Consider the following 19,016-nt stretch of genomic DNA (forward strand, 5'->3'; position numbering starts at 1 on the left):
CATTCTCATTCTTATTCCTGCAGTTACATTTAAGTTTATCACTAAGCACGGGTGGAGAAGATAGCAACAAAGAAGAAAGACAGCATGAATTGATTCCAGTTCAGTCCGTGAATCTTTTACTGAAAAGTATTGGTGCCACACTCACAGATGTACAAGATGTTGTCTTCAAGTATGTTGAATATATAGACTTATAACATTAAACTAGCACTTTGAACACAGGAAAATTAATTTTGTTCTACCCCAAATGTGGATTTCTTTTAGATTGGCTTTCTTTGAACTCAGCTATCACTTCTGTACTACACAACAGCTGCAATCAGCAGTTATTAAACATTATTCCAAACAGGTTAGTATACATTTATGTACTGTATTCTTTTCTGGTTTCTGTATATTATATGCACGCTTGTTAAAGAAGCAAACAAAAATATGTGGCTAGTAACCTAGATTATATCTAGTATTTTTAGAAAGCTGTTCTTAAAATAAGGCTGGAATACCACCTCTTCTTGATAGGATACCAGTTTTAAATAAAGTCAAATTTAATGACAAACAATTTAAAGTTAGTTCCAGGTGCTACAGTTGCTCTGACCTATAATGCCGTATTTTTAGTCTACAGTTCCATTTTTCTAGTAAGTGCTGAGCAACCCAAGCTGATAAACAGCCTATACTGGGAAACTGATACTGATCTTTGTGAAGTAGATTCTGTGACATTTATTTATACACAATAATCCAGTTTATTGGAAAAGTACTACTCTAGTTGGGGGCTGGTCCTGCTTTGAACAGAGAGTTGGACTAGATGATCTCCTGAGGTCTCTTCCAACCATAACCTCTATGATTCTATGACACGAGTAAGGGTAGTTGAACCAACTGTAGAGCATAAGGGTGAGTAAAGAGTGCAGTGAAACAAAGCTAGCACCCTTAATTGAATAGTGTGAAATAAAACAAAAGTAATGTCAGGCTCTTAGTGTTTTATTTTAAATTCAGTAACTTCTAAATTGTGATTCAATAACTTCAGAATTGTGACTTCTCCCCGGTGCAGTGGTGATGTTAAATTCTCTGCATTTCTAAGATGAGATGCTCCAGAGACTGACAGAAGAATGGTTCAGTGCTGTTCAGCTCAGGAATCTCACCAAGATGATTCATCCTCACTAATCAAGCATTCCTTAGAAGCAAATAAAAAAATTCACCCCAATTTGGCCACCTCTAAAAAGAAAAGCACCATGGTGCTTAACTGAAACTAAGGGACATGGCAAGAAATCTGACATCCTTTCTGACTTTCCCTATTCCCAAGGGAAAGTTTTGAATTCTTTTGGGCATCTTGCCCTCAATTTTTCATCCAATTACATATCAGAGTGATGCAGTGGTGACTTTCCTGACAAAGGAGAAACAACCTTTACTCAAGTTTCCTGCCAAGGCACCCAAACAATCTTTAACTCTGCCTTGTAGTGATACAGGTAGGAAAAAGAAATGTGCAAATATGTCTTTCATTTAAACTGGGATTACAGACACTAACATGCATTAGTCATAATTGTGAAGCTACTTCATGGTGTCACTAAAGGCAGAGTTAAGGTTGTTTAGCTGCAAAAATGTTGTGTTTCCAATTTTTTTTATGTTTGGATATTTTTTTAAAGTTTAATCGTACTCCTGAATTATGTGAGTTCTGCTTCTTTGGGGGATAATTTTAACATATCTGAAATATTTTTTTTACCCAGAATCACCACTGTGTACTCTCAACCTTTAGCTTCATCTTAGCATAATTTTTGTCTGTAATTTTGAATATTACCATATATTACCACATTCCAGCTAGAAACCAGTCATCTAGTATTGAATGAAAAATGTTCCTTATCTGCTATGGTAACATTTTCATGGAAACCGTATACTTTTTTAATGTTTTTAATACAAACTTATTTTCATTTTAGGCCATTAAACAAATGTATGTTCTTATTCTTGGCCTTGATGTTTTGGGCAATCCATTTGGATTCATACGAGACTTGTCAGAAGGAGTAGAAGCATTCTTCTATGAACCTTACCAGGTAAACTTGCTATTTAGAGGCTTATGAAACACAATACAGTTTCTAAGCTACTTAGATGGGGTATGAAATTGTGATTTCTAGGAGATGCATTCACTTCTGCCAAATCCTGATGTGATACTAATTATCAGCATAAATTTGTGTGAATGAAGATGGGAACAGCCTTTTTCATACTTCTGCAAGAAACTATTCTTTACGCTAATTTACTTTAAAGAATATCAAGCCCATAATAATTAGAAGAATCCAGTGGCTGTATTTTGTTAAAGTATGCTTTTTATATAAAGAATATCACATTCAGATAAATTACTGTTTTCAAATAAGATTATTTCCTTTTTCTATCAACCTTTTCCCCCCACCCATCTTTAGGGAGCCATCCAGGGGCCAGAAGAATTTGTAGAGGGAATGGCTCTAGGTCTTAAAGCACTATTAGGGGGAGCTGTAGGTAAGCTGTAATATATTTACACTTTTCTCTTTTGATAAATAGAGATCATGTAATCATGTGTAATGTAAACACATTAAGTCGTTTGTGTCACTTTTACATCATCTTTAACTTTTCCACAGGTGGATTAGCTGGTGCTGCATCAAGAATCACTAGTGCTATGGCTAAAGGAGTAGCAGCAATAACTATGGATGAAGACTACCAGCAGAAGAGAAGGGAAGCCATGAATAAACAACCTACTGGCATCAGAGAGGGCATCACTCGTGGAGGGAAAGGCTTAGTGTCTGTAAGAAATACTGAGAGAGAATAAGGCATTTTGTCCAGTTTATCTATGTAGATTTTATTTTGATCTAGCTGTTAGAAACTTATCGACAAAGTAGGGTTGTAATTGTAAACTGAAAATATATGGAAATTATGAAGGAGATACCTCCACCAGATCCCATGTTATGAATCGTATTAAATTATGATTACTGTTTTTGTTCTGAAAACATACGAATGAGATTTGTCTGTTTCTCCCTTTAGGGTTTTGTTAGTGGCATAACAGGAATAGTGACAAAACCAATAAGAGGTGAGTATAGTTCTTCCTCTATGTTAGCAGTGCTTTGTGTTCTTGATTGTAATATTTGTTTAGCTTAGTTACAAAACTCAGATCTGGTATGCAGCGTATCTTAATGTTGTGTACTTCATTCTGGCTTCACTGATTTTTGGATCCTATGTAGTAACAACATTGTGTAATTATAATTAAGGTAAATTAAATTGTACTTTTTATCAATCGGTGAAAGTAGAAAAATGTGACAGTGATTGTTTAAAGTTTTCAAGTATTTAGAAAGAAAGGCCTCTAAGTATTACTACAAAGATATTTTTCTTTTAATTATTTTCTAGGAGCCCAGAAAGAAGGAGCAGCTGGTTTCTTCAAAGGGGTCGGGAAAGGATTAGTGGGAGCAGTAGCAAGGCCTACTGGAGGAATCATAGACATGGCAAGCAGCACGTTTCAGGGTATTAAAAGGTATAATATCAAATAAAGACAGAATAGCACCTAGCATGAAAAAACTAGCCCTGATACTAAAAATGAATATATTCTGTCATTGTGCTTTGGCATTCTTTCAAAAGCTTTCAACTGATCATTTTCTCCAATAGCACAAATGCTTCAGATAAGTAGCTCATATTAAGTTTGTGATTAATATTTATAACAAACCTCTTTCCAGATGCTTTACGATAACTGAAGCCACAGTGTCAAATCACAAGTGTAATTTTATAAAATTACTCGCCTACTTGAACTGTTAAAATAACTACCTAATAGCAACGTAAGCAACTAGTTGAGTAGTCGACTACATAACTAGTTGCTTCTCCCACCCAGCATCAAAGGCAGCAATGGGAAGGAGGAGAGAAGGAGCTGATGCGGGAGAAAGCTGGCTTAAAAGACAGTTCCCCCCAGCACTGGCTCCACAGGGAGGTAGGGAAGGCAGAGGCACAGTGGGAGACAGGGCGCAAACCAGGAATCAACTGATTCCCAGCTTGCACCTGGTCCCAGATGCTGTGCCTCTGCTTTAAAAGCAGAAGTGCAGAGTCTGGGATTGGACACAAGCCGGGACAGTTGATTCCTGGCTCATGCCCGGTCCCCGGCTGTACTTCTGCCTTTCAAATGTAGTAAGAGTCAGTTGGCTCTTACTGCATTTGAAAGGCAGAACTGCAGTGAGGTTAACTCCCGAGGCCGGGTGCTAATCCCTCTATGGCTCGCAGTTTTCCCCCTTATCAACTAATTGAGTAGTGGATGGAAATTCTATCGACTATTCCATTAGCTGATAAACGAAATTTAGCATCCCTACTACCTAAAGCCTTGTAATCAAAATTTCTACAAACCCATCTCTCAGCCTGATTCTAAATGCTCAAAAGAAAACATGGACTTTGCAGATTGATCACAAGGTTAATGTATGCAAAATCCATCAGCCATAAAAGGGAATTCCAAAACTGTCTGGCATTGTCAAGTTTCTTCTCCATTCCTGTTTAAAGTGAGAGAGTTGCAGCACTTCAGCTGCACACAGCTATGTATTGAATATTGTGAAATCCATACTCCGTGATCCTCAAGCCTTATAAAAAGTGAATCTGTGTACATTCAGTGTACAAATAAGTAGGAGAAAACATTTAAAACATGTAAATATTTAAGTAAATACATTAGATATTTATATTTTAAGTAGCTTGGTTCCCAAATGTAACTTACCTAATGCAGTTGAATCTGTGGTTGCATATCCCTAACTTTAAAATTAACTGTTTTTAATAAAATACACCATTTCCTGTAGTGTACTCACCATGTATATTAAATGAAGTGTGCATGCAAAGTCATTTGATAAATTGACCTATTATACACTTTAAATATTTCTCTTGTCACTATTCCATCTTCCTAGGACTTATTTAAACCAGATTCCTATTTTAAAAATGAACCTGCCATGGAAGTATTACCATCTTCTCCTTAAAATTACACTGTCCCGATAGGCAGACAAACAATAATTATTCTGGCACTAATAAAAGTTGTTTACATTTTAAAATTCTAATATCACTCATCATAAAGTCCTAGAAACTGAGGTTTCATCCAGTAGAAAAGAAAAACTTGCAGCTTCCTAAAATTGTTCTGTTAATGGTCTTAAAAAATATTTTAGAAAGAGGAAAGCTTCCTAAAAGAACTGAAGTGTCTGAAACATTCCATGTGTGTGATTTATAAAGATTAAATATATGAATATATCAAGTACATAATTTTTAAAAATATGAATTTAGTATTCATCTTACGAAGTTCAGTGCACAAAACTAAGGGAATAAAAGAACAAACAATAAAGCAATCTCATAGTAATATACATTTGCACATATGGATCAAATTTTCAAAAATTGCTTGGGCACAAATGTTTACATGCCATTCAGTGTCCTGAGGGAGCAGACAGGTTAGAAGTTACTGCATCCCAGTCCAGCTAATAAGTTTGAGCCACCATTCCTTCTCTAGTCCTCTTAAATTATAAGTTAGTCCTGGGGAAAATTTGCAATTGTTGATTTGGAGCCATAGTAAAATTGCAGAACTCCCATAGGACCGATAAGTGAAATTTCATGCTGTGACCATATTTGCGTACTGCCGTTGCTGCTTTCCAGGATCTGGACCATTCTTTCTCCCTCACACCATCACTATCTCCACTGCCTCTTACCCTTTTTAAGCTCCTTTGTGAAGAAAAAAAGAATATGGAACAAAGCTGAAAGAAAAACATTATCATCACAGGGTACTTTTACGTGGAAATTTCAGTTAGAGGAATTTTGCACATTCATTTACCATATAATCACATTGCATGGGCGCCTGCTGGAAATAAATACCTACTTGTTCAACATTGTGATCCATAAATCAGTAATACGAATATACCCATAAAATTATATGCAATATTTAAACATAAGTCTCTGCCACCAAAGCCATAGTATGTGTAATATATATGTATAGCATAAATAATAAAGGTATCCTGACCAGTCAGTGAAGATTACAGTTGTCCAGTTACTTTAGCTACATGTGTCTCAACAAACTGAAAATTGCAATTAAAATACAGAGAGATCAAATATGTCATTTTACCAGCAATTTAAACATTTACATAGGCTTACTTTAGGAGCTTTTGGAAAACATGGTATTTTAAAAGTACACCAATATCTGGGTTAAATATTGAACATATTTTGTATTTGTTGCTTTGTTTTCAGAGCTACAGATTCATCTGAAGATGTGATGAGTCTGCGCCCACCTCGTTTCTTTTGTGAGGATGGAGTTATTAGACCTTACAGGTTAAGGGATGGGACTGGAAGTCAGATGTTACAGGTGAAGAAACTGAAACATAATTTAATACAAACTTGCATTGGGAGAGTGAAAAAAACCTAAATCAGTTTTTTCCAGAATTTTTACTCTCAATCTCCTGCTAGTACATGTTTTATATTTAGTAACACATAATCTAATTTGTATCTTCATTGCATAGGGTTTTATGGCCAGTCTGGCAAGATTTTATAAAAAGGATAGCCAATACCTGATCTTTGACAGGGAACTTACAGCATAATTATATTGAAACATCCTTAATTATGCACATGCCATCAGTTTGGCTTAAATAAGAGGTGTGTGTGTGTGTGTGTGTGTGTGTGTGTGTGTGTGTGTGTGTGTGTGTGTGTGTGTGTGTGTGTGTACATGCATGCATGTGGCTTTTTAGTTTTATTACAGTAGCTGCAGTAAGGATAGGTTTTCTTTTAGTAGCTTTTTTATATTGTGCATTCACGTACAGTTATATCACATTGGAAATTTTACCTGAATTTTAATTGATTAAACACTTTTACAACCATTCTGTTTTTAATTGAAAATGTACAAGTAATGTTTTTGCAGAACTTTGTATTTGAGATACAGTAAGTATATTTATATCACACAGCATTAATTAAAAGTTTATCAGTAATTTTAAGTATAGAAATATTGATATCCAAAAATATAGACTTTTATAATTTATATGTAATATTTTAATAATTGATATGCTTCCTATTTTAATTTTAACCATCTTTCTTTGAAAGCTAATATATAATTCTAACATAGTTCAAGGACTTTTTTAAATGATATACAGTATGTCCATAAATAAGGTGGAAAATTCCTAACATCAAGCTATCTTTTATTGCCATAGAAACTGAATTTTAAAAATATCCACACCTAGGAAATGACTGTCAATAGCTGCTAGTTCAGTTCCAATTGGAGAGGGCAGATAGGATGGTCTAATATATATGAAAGCCTTAATGCTAGAGATTTGCCTTTAGTATCCTATCTCTGTGCTTGTGTTCCTGAGATCCAGAGATAAATTTCAGAAAGAGTAGATGGCTTTCTATAGGATGGATGGGAAGTTACTTAACAAATGCTTTTAAACAAGTTTAGCTATCTGGTAGGGATTTTGTTTATTTTAGAACATATTTTGTGATGCTGTACTGTACATCATTTATATGAAAGTAGAATCTGTCTAATTCTAAGTATTCTAGATGTCACAGAAATATCTTCTCTACTGCCTCTTACTTAAAAGGTGCTTTTCTGAACCAAAATATTCTAAAAATGAAATTGGTAAATTGAATTCATATTATACCTCACTACAGAGTTTCTCTTCAACAGTATTTACAGATCCTATAGCACTAAGGGCTACAAACTTGCTTTTTTCTCTCATGATGCAGATTATATTTCTTGTGCTATTATCTTGCAAAACACCTACTAACAAACAGCACTAGCAAACAATTAAAACTGCTACTGATAACACAAAAAGACTTTGTCACTGTACTTTCTCTTTCTCATAAGCCAGTAAGGTTCTTGATGTATTTCCCCTTGATCTTTCATGCTATGCTAAGGAAGCAAAATGCCAACAAGACAATAAATCCAATTCCTTGAATACAAATTATCTAATTATTTTGTATTGTTTATTTTCCTCCTTGATTTTGCACTTATTTGCATTAGATAACATTTGTGAGCAAATAAGTAGCTTTGAGAGGAACCAAAAGGCACTGGACGATAGATTGATTCAGTTTGTGTAATTCTACTTTTTATGTAGAACAATCCCATCACGATTTTTCATATGGGGGGGGGGGAATAGGAAAATGGAAGATTTTGTTCCCTCTAGTTGTTCATTCTTTTATTAAACAATAAGGTGAAATGAGGAGTGTGTTTAAATTATCATCATACACCTTGGAGAATATTCCGGTTCCCAAATCACATTCAAGTACTTTTATCTTTAAAGAAAAGGAATAATCACCTTAAGAATGTTCTTTTTATGGAATGAGATTTATACAGTAAACCTTCGATCTTGCAGTAAGATATATGGAGGCAGACCCCTACTGAAATCGGGTCTTTGTGCACTTTCAGTATTCTGCCTGTGTACAGTAAGTTTCAGGATTAGGATCTAATAAATCTTTGGGAATTCATTTACAGTTTATTATAGACTGATCTATTTCCGTTAACAGAGGATTGGAACACTTCTATTGCATCCTGAATTCAGAAGCAATTTCAGAATTTGTCTGCTTTTTAAAAACTAACTTGCCAGTTTAAACTAACACTTCTGCTTTTTTTCTTCCCTTATCATGCTTGCAGAAAAGACAGGCCTACAGGGAATGGACTAAGACTCTGAATAGTAGTGGTGATGATGATGATGATGATAATGAAAATTAGAAAAATATGCACCATAAGAAATGCATGAGTTTTTGTCACATTAAGTGAACATCTTAATTTACACTATTAACAGTTTTGCTGCCATGTTGCTGAAAGTAACTTTGTTTTTAATGTTTGTCTCTTAAAAGTTGTACAAAAATATAGGCAAACAAAATACATGATAGAAGTTAGACAGATAAATTAAGAATATATTTATGTACTAAATTGAACAAACAGTATTCGACAGCCCTGCTCTAGTGTTATACTGTAATTTAATAATATTTGAAGGTAAATTTCTATAAATTATCTGTTTTTTCCATTTTCATCAGTGTTTTGTTTAATATTTTTTTAATTTTAAATCATTTGTTATATAAGATACCTTTATAATATACATACATTCAGTGTAATCATTTTGAGCTGTACTGTGCTTATTGATATTAAAAATGCTGTTGAATATTTTGCATCCTGTTTATTTGATATTTCAAAACTATTTTGTCTGAATTTCTTTTAATAACAATAAACTTGTTTAAAGTTTATCTAAAATTTTGATTCATCTGTTCTGTTCCATCATCACCACTCATATTTCCCAGAATTAGATTATGTAAAAGTATATTATGGAATATTACAATATTTGGCCTAGAAAGGTGAGTTTTAAAACGTATTTTAAATTATTTAATTATTTATTTTTCATCCATCATTTCATTTACAAGATAACTGGTTCTTTTAATATTCATTTTAGTTTACACATCTTGAATGTTTCAGTGAAATATGGATCCTCTTAAAATTCTTTGTCACCTTAGAAGTTCTTCATATAATGTGAAGCATTTTTTAGAATGCATTTATATTGTCATTTACTCCAAAAATCGTGTAAGAGACTTTTGGGAATATGCAAATACATATTTTAGTCTTGTACATTATTCTGTATAACAACACGTATAAAACATACAATTCTTTATTAAATTAGGTGGAAAAAGCAGAACGCAAAATAACCAAAGGCTTAAACAGCACAGTATTGGATTGTAAACTTTCAGTTGTTAGTGTAAATGTTCTTTGTGTCTTTGAAAAGTAAGTGTTTGATTTACATTTCTTACTTACTGGTAGGCTTTCATATTTTTCTCTAATCCGTTTAATAGTCTATACCTAAATTGAGGTATTATGAGGCAAGAGAGGGCATTGTAAAGATCATTAGAGTACATATTTGTCTAACAGTATGTGTTGTACAAACCAACTGTTTACTCAAATATCAGCGGAAGAATAGTCCCCAAAAAACCCCTTCACTCTTTAATGCCAACTAAAACTTTAACATATTTATCAAAAGAATCAGCCTCCTTCCGTGCATTCTGTTGTTTCATTACAGTTTGTTACCCTACAGTTCAGACTGCTTATGCTAGTTTTCATGCTGTTGCTATTTCACATGCTTTAAAAGCTTACACCCAGTTTGTACTCTTGGGCACTGGGCAGAGGGTTTAGCGTTAAAATTCAAGATAATAGGGTGAGGAAATTTGATTTGAAAACTTTTTTCAAAGGCAGAAGATCACTATGTACCTTGCACTATTGGTTTTTCTACAGTATTGGACTCAAGGGAAATCCCACATAAATGGTTTAGACAAAATATTGTATTTTATTATTTTGAGATACTGCAGGAAGAATATAGGAGTATATCAGACATAAATTTAATTAGTATACTGTATTGGAAGAAAATAAAGGGAAAAAGCATACATGTTTTTTAACCTGAAAAAAAAATCACATAATGCTTAAAAGGGGAAATAGTTTCCAGTTTATCCTTCTAAAGAGGTCAACGTGCAGTATTTAATGTTCCAATTGTGGTTTATTAGATTTATTGCAAGCAAAATGTAACTTTTAAATTAAGTTTCTGACATTACCCATTTTCCTGCATTTTTAGCATGTATAATTTGGCTTTTTTAGTACAGCTCCTTGTATTTTTGCTTTAGATTCAAAGAGTGGTGTTGAATTTGTAGATAGTTTACAGAATGGACTGAGGTGGCTAGGAACCTTTTTTAAAGCATCACGTACTCAGAGGCCTTGTGGCCTGTCTTTATATCGAGGCCTGCATTGGATCTGAGTTTGCTATTTGGTTCTGAGAAAGCAGCATGTGGCTTAATAAATGGAAGGAGCCACTCCTCAGTGAGTGCACTGAGGAAAAGGTGTCATAAGATCAATGAGATCACTCTGGAAAGAGCATGGACTGACACAGTATTAATGCTGGTTGAGCAATGGAGCAGGTCCCTCCAACTGCTTCCCACTACTGCTCAGGAAAGTCTATTAAACTGATGCCATCACGGATTTCTAATGGTGTTATACAGAGTATCCGTTCTATAAAGAATTTGAACTTGGTACTAATAATACTTATTTTAGACCGTTATTATCAGACTGCATAAACATGAACTAATACTTGCTGTGCAGTTAATAAACTTTCTCACTATTTCGTAACTATTTACTCGGTTGCACAGCTTCTCTTTCATCACTAAAATATCTTTGCCTGTGGAATTCAGAAGTGATCTTTTGTTGTTGCTGAAGTATCCAAGACTAAGCGCTGCCCTTGAGCTACCAGATTTTATGCCTCCAGAACTGCAGAACAAGTTGGCAGTTCAATTTCTCATGAGCATTCTGTTTTATAAGTTTATTTTTTATTCATTTTCTTGCAATAATGACTTGATTTGAACTTTTAGCTTTTCTCTTCCTCTGCTGAGGTGAGGAATTAGGCCTCTGGTTTCTTCTTTGAGAGATGTCCCCATGTGGTGCTTCACATCAGGTGTCAGTGCACGCACGCGTCATGGATCGGAGTCTTCAGAGCAGTGTCCGTGGGACCATGCATGCATAGATCCTGAGCTACGTGCTCCAAGTGTGCTGGCATTGCACACGCGCAATTCCCTCCCCTTCCTCTCTCCCCCCCCAATTCCTTCTCTACAATCTCCAGCCTGAGGTGGAGCAGTGTTCCTGACCTAGCTCCATATAGTTAGATAAGTAATCTGTTTCATCTTTCTCTGAGTCAGCTACTTAATAGTTCTTTCTTCCGTGTTTTAAAAAAAACTTTTCCACCGTTTCCCCCTCCATTTCTCCCCTCCCCCCCCCCCCCCCCCCCCCCCCCCCCCCCCCCCCCCCCCCCCCCCCCCCCCCCCCCCCCCCCCCCCCCCCCCCCCCCCCCCCCCCCCCCCCCCCCCCCCCATTTAGATAGTAGTTAGTTTTAGCATTATGCCTGGTTCACCAGGATTTAAACCAGGGGCAGGCAATAATTTGTGAGGGGGCCACTCCAAACATTTGGAAGGTGGTTGAGGGCTGCACTTTTTCATGATATTAATAGAGGTGGTGCCGAATCTGGGGTGCAGATTGGGTGCAGAAGAGTGCTTGGAGTAAGGGAGGGAGTTTGGGTGAACGACATAGTTGTGACCTGGGGCAGTGGATTCGGGTGCAAAGGGGGTGGTGGATTGTGACCTGGGGCAGGGAATTAGGGTACGGGAGGGGGTGCAGGGATTTAGGTTGTGAACTAGGGCAGAAGTGGACTGTGATCTGCGGCAGGGGATTGGAGTGCCGGATCTGGGAGGGAATATGGGTACAGGAGCAGGGCAGAGGATTTGAGTATGTGGAGTAGGGGCCAGAGGATTGAGAAAGGGAGGGACTGTCCTGCCAGAGGCAAGCTCTGGTCAGGAGACTTACCATCCAGCAGCTGTTCGTGAATCAGCCTCCCTGCCTGCATCATCCCCACGGAAGCTGCAGGCATGTGCTCTGGAGTCCCTTGTGCTTTGTGGCTGCCTATTATTGAAACAGGCAGTTCCCATTGGCCAGTTTCTGGTCAGAAACCAGCCAATGGGATTGTGCTGGGGGTGGGAGCAGCTTCTAAAGCTTTCCCACCTCTCCTCCAGACTCACTGTTTTTAAAAGAAAAACCACCCCCAAGCCGTGTTTGAGTGGTTTGAGGGTGGCATGAGGCAAGCTGGGAGCCTGCCTGGGGCTCCCTGCAGCATCCCTGGACCGTTTGGCGAGCCACGTCTTGCCCAGGCCTAATTTAAATGCTGCTCTTCATACAACGCCCCCATTCCAGTGTCAAAGGAAAACTCACAATGTATCCCCTGCCTTGGGGGAAGCATGCGTCTCTCAAAAGTGCTCCCATTGCACAAAATTGAAATCAAGAGCCCATCATGACAGAGACCTGTGACTCAAACTTATATTACTAGAAAAATCATTACACCCTGTTTCTAACCCAGGACAAGATTCTGAGACCTCTCAGGCGCATGAAGATAAAAAGCCTGTGAAAAAGCCAGCTTCATAGCTCCTACAAAACCCAACAGCATTCACCAGCTTCAGTTGCAGAGAACAGCTGAAGCTCTGTGCCTCAGTACCTGTGACACACTGAGCATTGCTGGTGCCACACAAGACAGAGTGTACAAAAAACCCATGCTTTGAGTTGCCTGTTTCACATACAACAGCAGCACCAGACATACGGGATGCCACAATGGCACCATAAGCACCTCTGATGCCGATCGCTACTCCTGCAGTGGTCACCAATGCCGGGACAGCACCGACAAGATCACCAGTTTGCTTAATGCTGAGATTATATCCAGCACCACAAGTCTCTTGAATACAGCCAACCATGAAACTGTCAACACCTGCACTTCAGTACACGCAGCACAGAGACTTACTCATTTCCTCTATGTTCATCTTACCTTTCCCTGATATCAACCGCTCTCCGGGCACGCTGGCACAGCACCAAACGCTTTCACCAGAACGATTCTCAAGTGAGGAGGATGATGTTGATGTGGACGTAGTTTTCTCTCTGCAGAATTCTCCCCCTATGGATCACTCCATTTATTCTGCCAGAGCTTGTCCAGCATACACCAGACAGAGAAACATGCCACCCTGGTATGGAAACCCACGGATGCCACCTCAGTGCCCTTCTTACCAAAATCGTGCTATTGGAATCCACAGCAGTCCCATCACAAACACCAGCATACGCACCATGATACAACACTCTCTTTCACCACAGGCACTGTCTCCTCAGCACCACCAGGACACAGAGGATGCCCACAACAGTGACCCAACTCTGGATAGTCTCCTAATACTAATGCATCTTTCTCGCCTGACAAAGCTGTCATGCATCCTCCACCTACCACTGCTGTCAACTTTTTACGCTTTCAAAACCTCTTCAAATGGGTCTCTGCAGAACTCAACATTCAATTGCAAGAGGTCACAGAGAACCAACATGAACTTCCAGATATCTTACTGTCGGTAACATCCTTGAAAATAGTCTTATCTGTCAACCCTATAATCATGGAACCAGCTGAAAGCATCTGGCAAACACCCACCACAGTCACACCTATGTGCAAGAGATCGGATGATAAATACTTTTTCCCACCCAAAGACTCTTGAGTTTCTCTTTACCCACCCAGTACCTAACTCACTGGTGGTGGAGGCTGCTCACAAGAAAAATGAACAGCAACACTTGAGATCTATGCTGTCCAACTTTGACAGTAAACGGCTTGACTTGTGCACAAGGTTTACATGTTATCCACATTGCAGTTCTGTGTTGCTAATTATATAGCCCTACTAAGCAAATACGACCAAAGAAATTATTCAAAACTCAATTATTTTATTGCAGACAGAGCAGAGGCTAAGAAGCAGTAATACAAGGACATAATCACTGACAGACATACAATTTCTAAAACAGCTTTGCAGGCAGCCTTAGATACTGCAGACATCGTTGCAAGATCCATAGCTATCACAGTTGTCATGAGGTGAGCCTATTGGCTCAATTCCGTTTCCTTTCCTAGGGAGATCCAATCCACCATTGAAAATCTCCCATTTGATGGCAAGAAACTATTCACAGCTAACACCAACAACATATTTCATTCAATGAAGGATTCCAGGGTAACGCTCAGATCCCTCAGCATCCGCAATCCAGCGCTTAGGTGATGACAATTTAGGTATCCAAGATACCCTCAATATACCCAACACCACCCAAGACAAGCTCAACAAGAGCAACAGCGGAATAGACATAGATCATAGCGACATCGCCCACCCTCCAATACCACGCAACAACCCCAGCAACCCAATAAGCAGATTTGAGACCTATGTTGAGAGCCTGGAATACCACTTACCTCCTCCAATGTAATCATCCTCTCTCAAATTTTTCCAACACCACCTCCTCACGTTCTACCATAACTGGTTAACTATAACATAAGATAGATGGGTGTTTCAAATAATCAAACACAGCTACGCTAATCCCTTTATGACTATTTATGAGCATGAGAAATGGTTCCATGCAGTTCATAGCGAGAATAAAAACCTTTCCCAATTTTCTCACTGAGAAAAGAATTAGGGGAATGACAGCCTATCTTAGACCTGAGAGCATTGAATAAGTATGTGGGAAACAATGATTCAAAATGGTTTCACTTGCTACCATTATCCCAGCATCGCAACAGAGCAACTGGTTCTCAAGACTTGCAAGATGCTTATTTTCACATCTTTATTCATCCAGCTCCTAGACGTTTTCTTCAATTTGTTCTAGATTCAAAACACTATCAATACAAGGTACTACCCTTTGGCCTATCCACCACTCTCAGAGTATTCTCCAAAGTACTATCTGTTGTCACTGCCTACTTAAGGAAGCAAAATATTATGATGTTACCTTACCTGGATGATTGCCACCTCAAAGTGCATTCCAAACTCAACTATCATCACAGCATGTCCATCACAATGCATGTCTTCAAAAGACTCGGCCTGCAAATAAACATGCTTTACATTACTGCTTTACTTCCTACACAGAAAATACAATTCATAGGGGCTTACCCGGATTCCACATTGGCTATCTCCTCTCTTCTCACAGAAAGATTCCAGACTACTAGTATGCATATTACAGTCCAGCCCCAAAGTTACAGATAACGATTGCCTCTAATTACTGGGGCATATGGCTGTGTGCAATTTTATAGTAACGAGTGTAGGCCTATACATGCAATGACTTCAGGATTGGCTCAGATGGGTGTACAGACCCAATATATGCCCATTGTCCAAATTCCTATCTGTTGCCACAACAGTGAGGCAATCCCTCTAGTGGTGGACAGTACCTGAGAACCTCTGTAAGGGGGCTTCATTTTTGCACCAGAGCCCTCAATTACCATACCCTCAGAGGGTGGGGAGCACGCTTGCACACCATACATCTCAAAGAATGTGGTCCAACACAGAGAGGAAACTCCATATAAACATGCTTAGAACTTCAAGTCATACAGCCACGTCAGAATATACACAGACAACGTGGCAGCTATGTTTTATTTAAATCAACAGGGCGGAACCTGATCACATGCATGGAGTATTCCGTGCATGTGATCAGGTTCCATTCTGTTGATTTAAATAAAATCAACCTCTGGGAAATGGTGCATAAAACAGAGGATCAGAATCATTGCCCTTCATCTTCCAGGCAAGCTCAACACTACGGCTGACACACTCCCAAACACAAATGACTAATCAACCTGGACATCTTATTATGGATCTTCCTCCAATGGATTCACCCCACCATAGATATCTTCACCACTCAAACCAACAAGATGTGTTATCTCTTCTGCTCCAGAGCAGGAATGGGGACAGCCTCCATAGGTGATGCCTTCTTAATCAGTTGGTCATCTGACCTCCTGTACACGTTCACACTCATACCTTTCCTAAACAAAGTCATACACAAAGTAAGAACAGGCAGCGCCAGAGTATCCCTCAACTCCATTGTGGCCATGAGAACCTTGCTTTCCCTTCCTAACCAGAATGTCACAGGTTCCAACAATATATCTACCGGAGTCTCCAGATCTCCGAACTGGGAATCCAAATGAGCTACCACAACCTTTGCATGTTGCACCACAAAACATGGCAACTCGATGATTTTCTGCACAAAAATTAGAATGTTCAGAACTTGTACAATGGGGTATTACTCCATAGTAGGTTCCAGAACACTCCCAATACCTACACTCAAAGATAGAACGGATTTTTCATATGGTGCTTGGACTGTCAAGTCGTCCCGTCAGTGACCTCCATATCCCTTGTTCCTGAATACTTATTGCATCTTAAACAATCAGGCCTTGCTATTAGTTTCATTGAGATACACTTGGCTGTATAACAACTTTGCATATTAAGATGACTCCTCAATCATAGACTCATAGACTTTAAGGTCAGAAGGGACCATTATGATCATCTAGTCTGATCCCCTGCACAATGCAGGCCACAGAATCTCACCCATATCCCATCTTTGCACATCCCATCACCAAAAGATTCTTAAAAGGCTTATAAGCACTTTATCCAGAGGTGTCCCCACCACCCAAACTCTGGGATCTGCACCTGGTATTTGAATGCACTTGCATGGCCCCTCCTCTCTATTACACTTATTTATGGAAACAGCATTCCTTGTAGCCATTACATTGGCCACATGAGTGGGAGAAATCACAGCATTTACGGCAGATCCCCCATACATGACCTTTTTTAAGGAAAAGGTGACTACAAAATATGCTCATCCTTCGATCTCAACCAGATGATACATATGCCTACATTCTTTCCCTAGCCTCATGCCATCTCCTTCGAATCAAAGATGTATGCACTTGACTTACACAGGGTGCTTTCTTTCAACCTACATTATACAAAGCCATGTAGATCTTCTCCTAAGCTGTTCGTTTCCATAGCAAACCATAATAAACGTCAACCCATCTCATCACGGAGAATTTCTCACTGGATCTCAGGGTACATTAGACTCTGTTTTAACTTGTCCTTCAATAATCCTACAAATATCTGGCTGCACTCCACTAGAGCCATGGCTACCTAAATAGCATTTCTACACAAGGTCACCATTGCGGACGTATGCCAAGCTGCTACACTGTGCACTTACTCACTCACGGAACATTATCCAACCTAACGTTCCCCAAGGCAGTCATTTCCACAACCTTCATACCAGATCTGAAGCACTTGCCTTCTTGAGTCATACAGCTTTATAGTCCCCTGATGTGGAACACCCAGAGGGACATCTCTCAAAGAAGAAGAGGAAGTTACTCACCTGTGCAGTAACTGACTTTCTTTGAGATGAGTGTCCCCGTGGTTGCTCCACTACCCTCCCTTCCTCTCTTCTACTTTGGAGTTCCTGGCCTCTTCAGGAAGTCTCTCTCCACATTAGAGAAGGAACTGAGTGAGGGGGAGATTCATTCATGTGTGATGTCAGTACACTCGGAGCACGCAGCTCAGGATCTGCGCATGCATAGCCCCAGGGACGCTGCTCTGAAGATTCCGATCCAGAGTGCAGAGATGCACCAACACCTGATGTGGAGTACCCCAGGGACACTCCTCTCGAAAAACATCAGTTACTGCACAGGTGAGTAACCTCCTCTTCTCTGGAATAGCACCTTTTGAAAATGGGCTGCTCTTTGCAGCAGAAGAGAAGCCTTACAAGCAGGGAGCCAACTCCAAGATGCTTAGGGTAACTTTTTAGTATGCTTGGTGGGCAAGCTGTGACCTGCTGCCAGGAGCCATTGACCCTGCTTGCCAGGATTGAAAAGGCAAGTTTTTGCTGCTCTGCAGCCACAAACTCCTAACTCTCACTCTGCCAATCCTTGGGGCTTTGAGTAGGAGAAGTGGGTAAGTCTTTGATCCTGGAGTGAAACCATGACTCAATCATGGGAGGCTCAACAAGAAGCATGAGACTTTGCAGCGAGAACACCTGAACACAGAATCAGGGGTAAGTCTTGGAAATTCCAGAGATTTCAAATCCCAGAAAAGCAGAGGCAAGTGTCCCCTTCATAAACTACAAATATATATTATTAATGAGTGAACAATGTAAAAATTGAAGTTAAAAGCCTTTCTCCTTTGTCTTGTAAGCCTAGCGTCGAGAAGAAATATTTTCTGGGGGGAGGGTGGGTGGTTCTCAGCAGAAAGGCTCTTTCACAATGTCATTATCACACACGCTGCCTCTTTCCCACCCTGCAGTATGGTATGCAGAGAAGCATGTGTCTCATGTGGAGCCTTGCTCAGAGTTGCAATCTAATATGCCTGTCTGACTTTCAGCTCACAGGCCCTCTCTCTTCCAGATAAAGGGGTCAGTCTGATAAGTGGGAAGGTGTTTTTGCCACTCTTCCCATTTTCTATTGGTTAGCTTACATTAAATCATATGGAGCACTCCAATCACTATGATCAGAAGAAAGGAACATGAGTATTTCATTTCCTTGACAATTTCACTATCATGGGAATATAGGGAGGTTAGTGAGAAATCCCTTTCAATGTTCATAATGACCCCTGTTTTACTCAAGTGCCCTGAGTGATACTAAGTGGTGCTAGCCAGCCTTGGAGAGCAAGCATGCATCCTTTCAGATTGTAGCCGACGTGTAGCAAGCTATTCCCCCAATCAAGGTATCTGTACC

The 19,016-nt window shown here is 39.1% G+C and overlaps 1 protein-coding gene and 1 long non-coding RNA gene across 6 annotated transcripts in view; one reads left to right on the forward strand and one right to left on the reverse strand.

Moving 5' to 3' along the window:
- Nucleotides 1–19,016, forward strand: part of VPS13A (vacuolar protein sorting 13 homolog A) — a 291,281-nt gene that overhangs the window by 220,916 nt on the left and 51,349 nt on the right. For 4 of the 5 annotated variants that reach the window (XR_012904696.2, XR_012904698.2, XM_006122479.5 and 1 more), the window contains 8 exons: nucleotides 24–169; nucleotides 262–343; nucleotides 1,914–2,027; nucleotides 2,391–2,466; nucleotides 2,586–2,749; nucleotides 2,986–3,031; nucleotides 3,346–3,469; nucleotides 6,181–6,295. Coding sequence is in view for 3 of the 5 variants with exons in the window: in XM_006122479.5 (XP_006122541.3) it covers nucleotides 24–169; nucleotides 262–343; nucleotides 1,914–2,027; nucleotides 2,391–2,466; nucleotides 2,586–2,749; nucleotides 2,986–3,031; nucleotides 3,346–3,469; nucleotides 6,181–6,295 (867 nt within the window). In the remaining 2 variants the exon portion in view is untranslated. Of the gene's footprint in view, nucleotides 1–23; nucleotides 170–261; nucleotides 344–1,913; nucleotides 2,028–2,390; nucleotides 2,467–2,585; nucleotides 2,750–2,985; nucleotides 3,032–3,345; nucleotides 3,470–6,180; nucleotides 6,296–8,569; nucleotides 9,163–19,016 lie in introns of those variants that run through there. The other variant, XM_014573326.4, reaches the window with a different exon arrangement.
- LOC112545689 (uncharacterized) lies at nucleotides 14,270–16,640 on the reverse strand. Its single transcript, XR_012904701.2, has 4 exons — nucleotides 16,418–16,640; nucleotides 15,274–15,360; nucleotides 14,739–14,810; nucleotides 14,270–14,407 (listed from the first exon to the last, which is right to left on the reverse strand). It is a non-coding gene; the product is annotated as an uncharacterized LOC112545689 (long non-coding RNA).

Source organism: Pelodiscus sinensis, chromosome 6, assembly GCF_052426305.1.
Source record: "Pelodiscus sinensis isolate ZL-2025 chromosome 6, ASM5242630v1, whole genome shotgun sequence".
Taxonomy (NCBI): Eukaryota; Metazoa; Chordata; order Testudines; family Trionychidae; genus Pelodiscus; species Pelodiscus sinensis.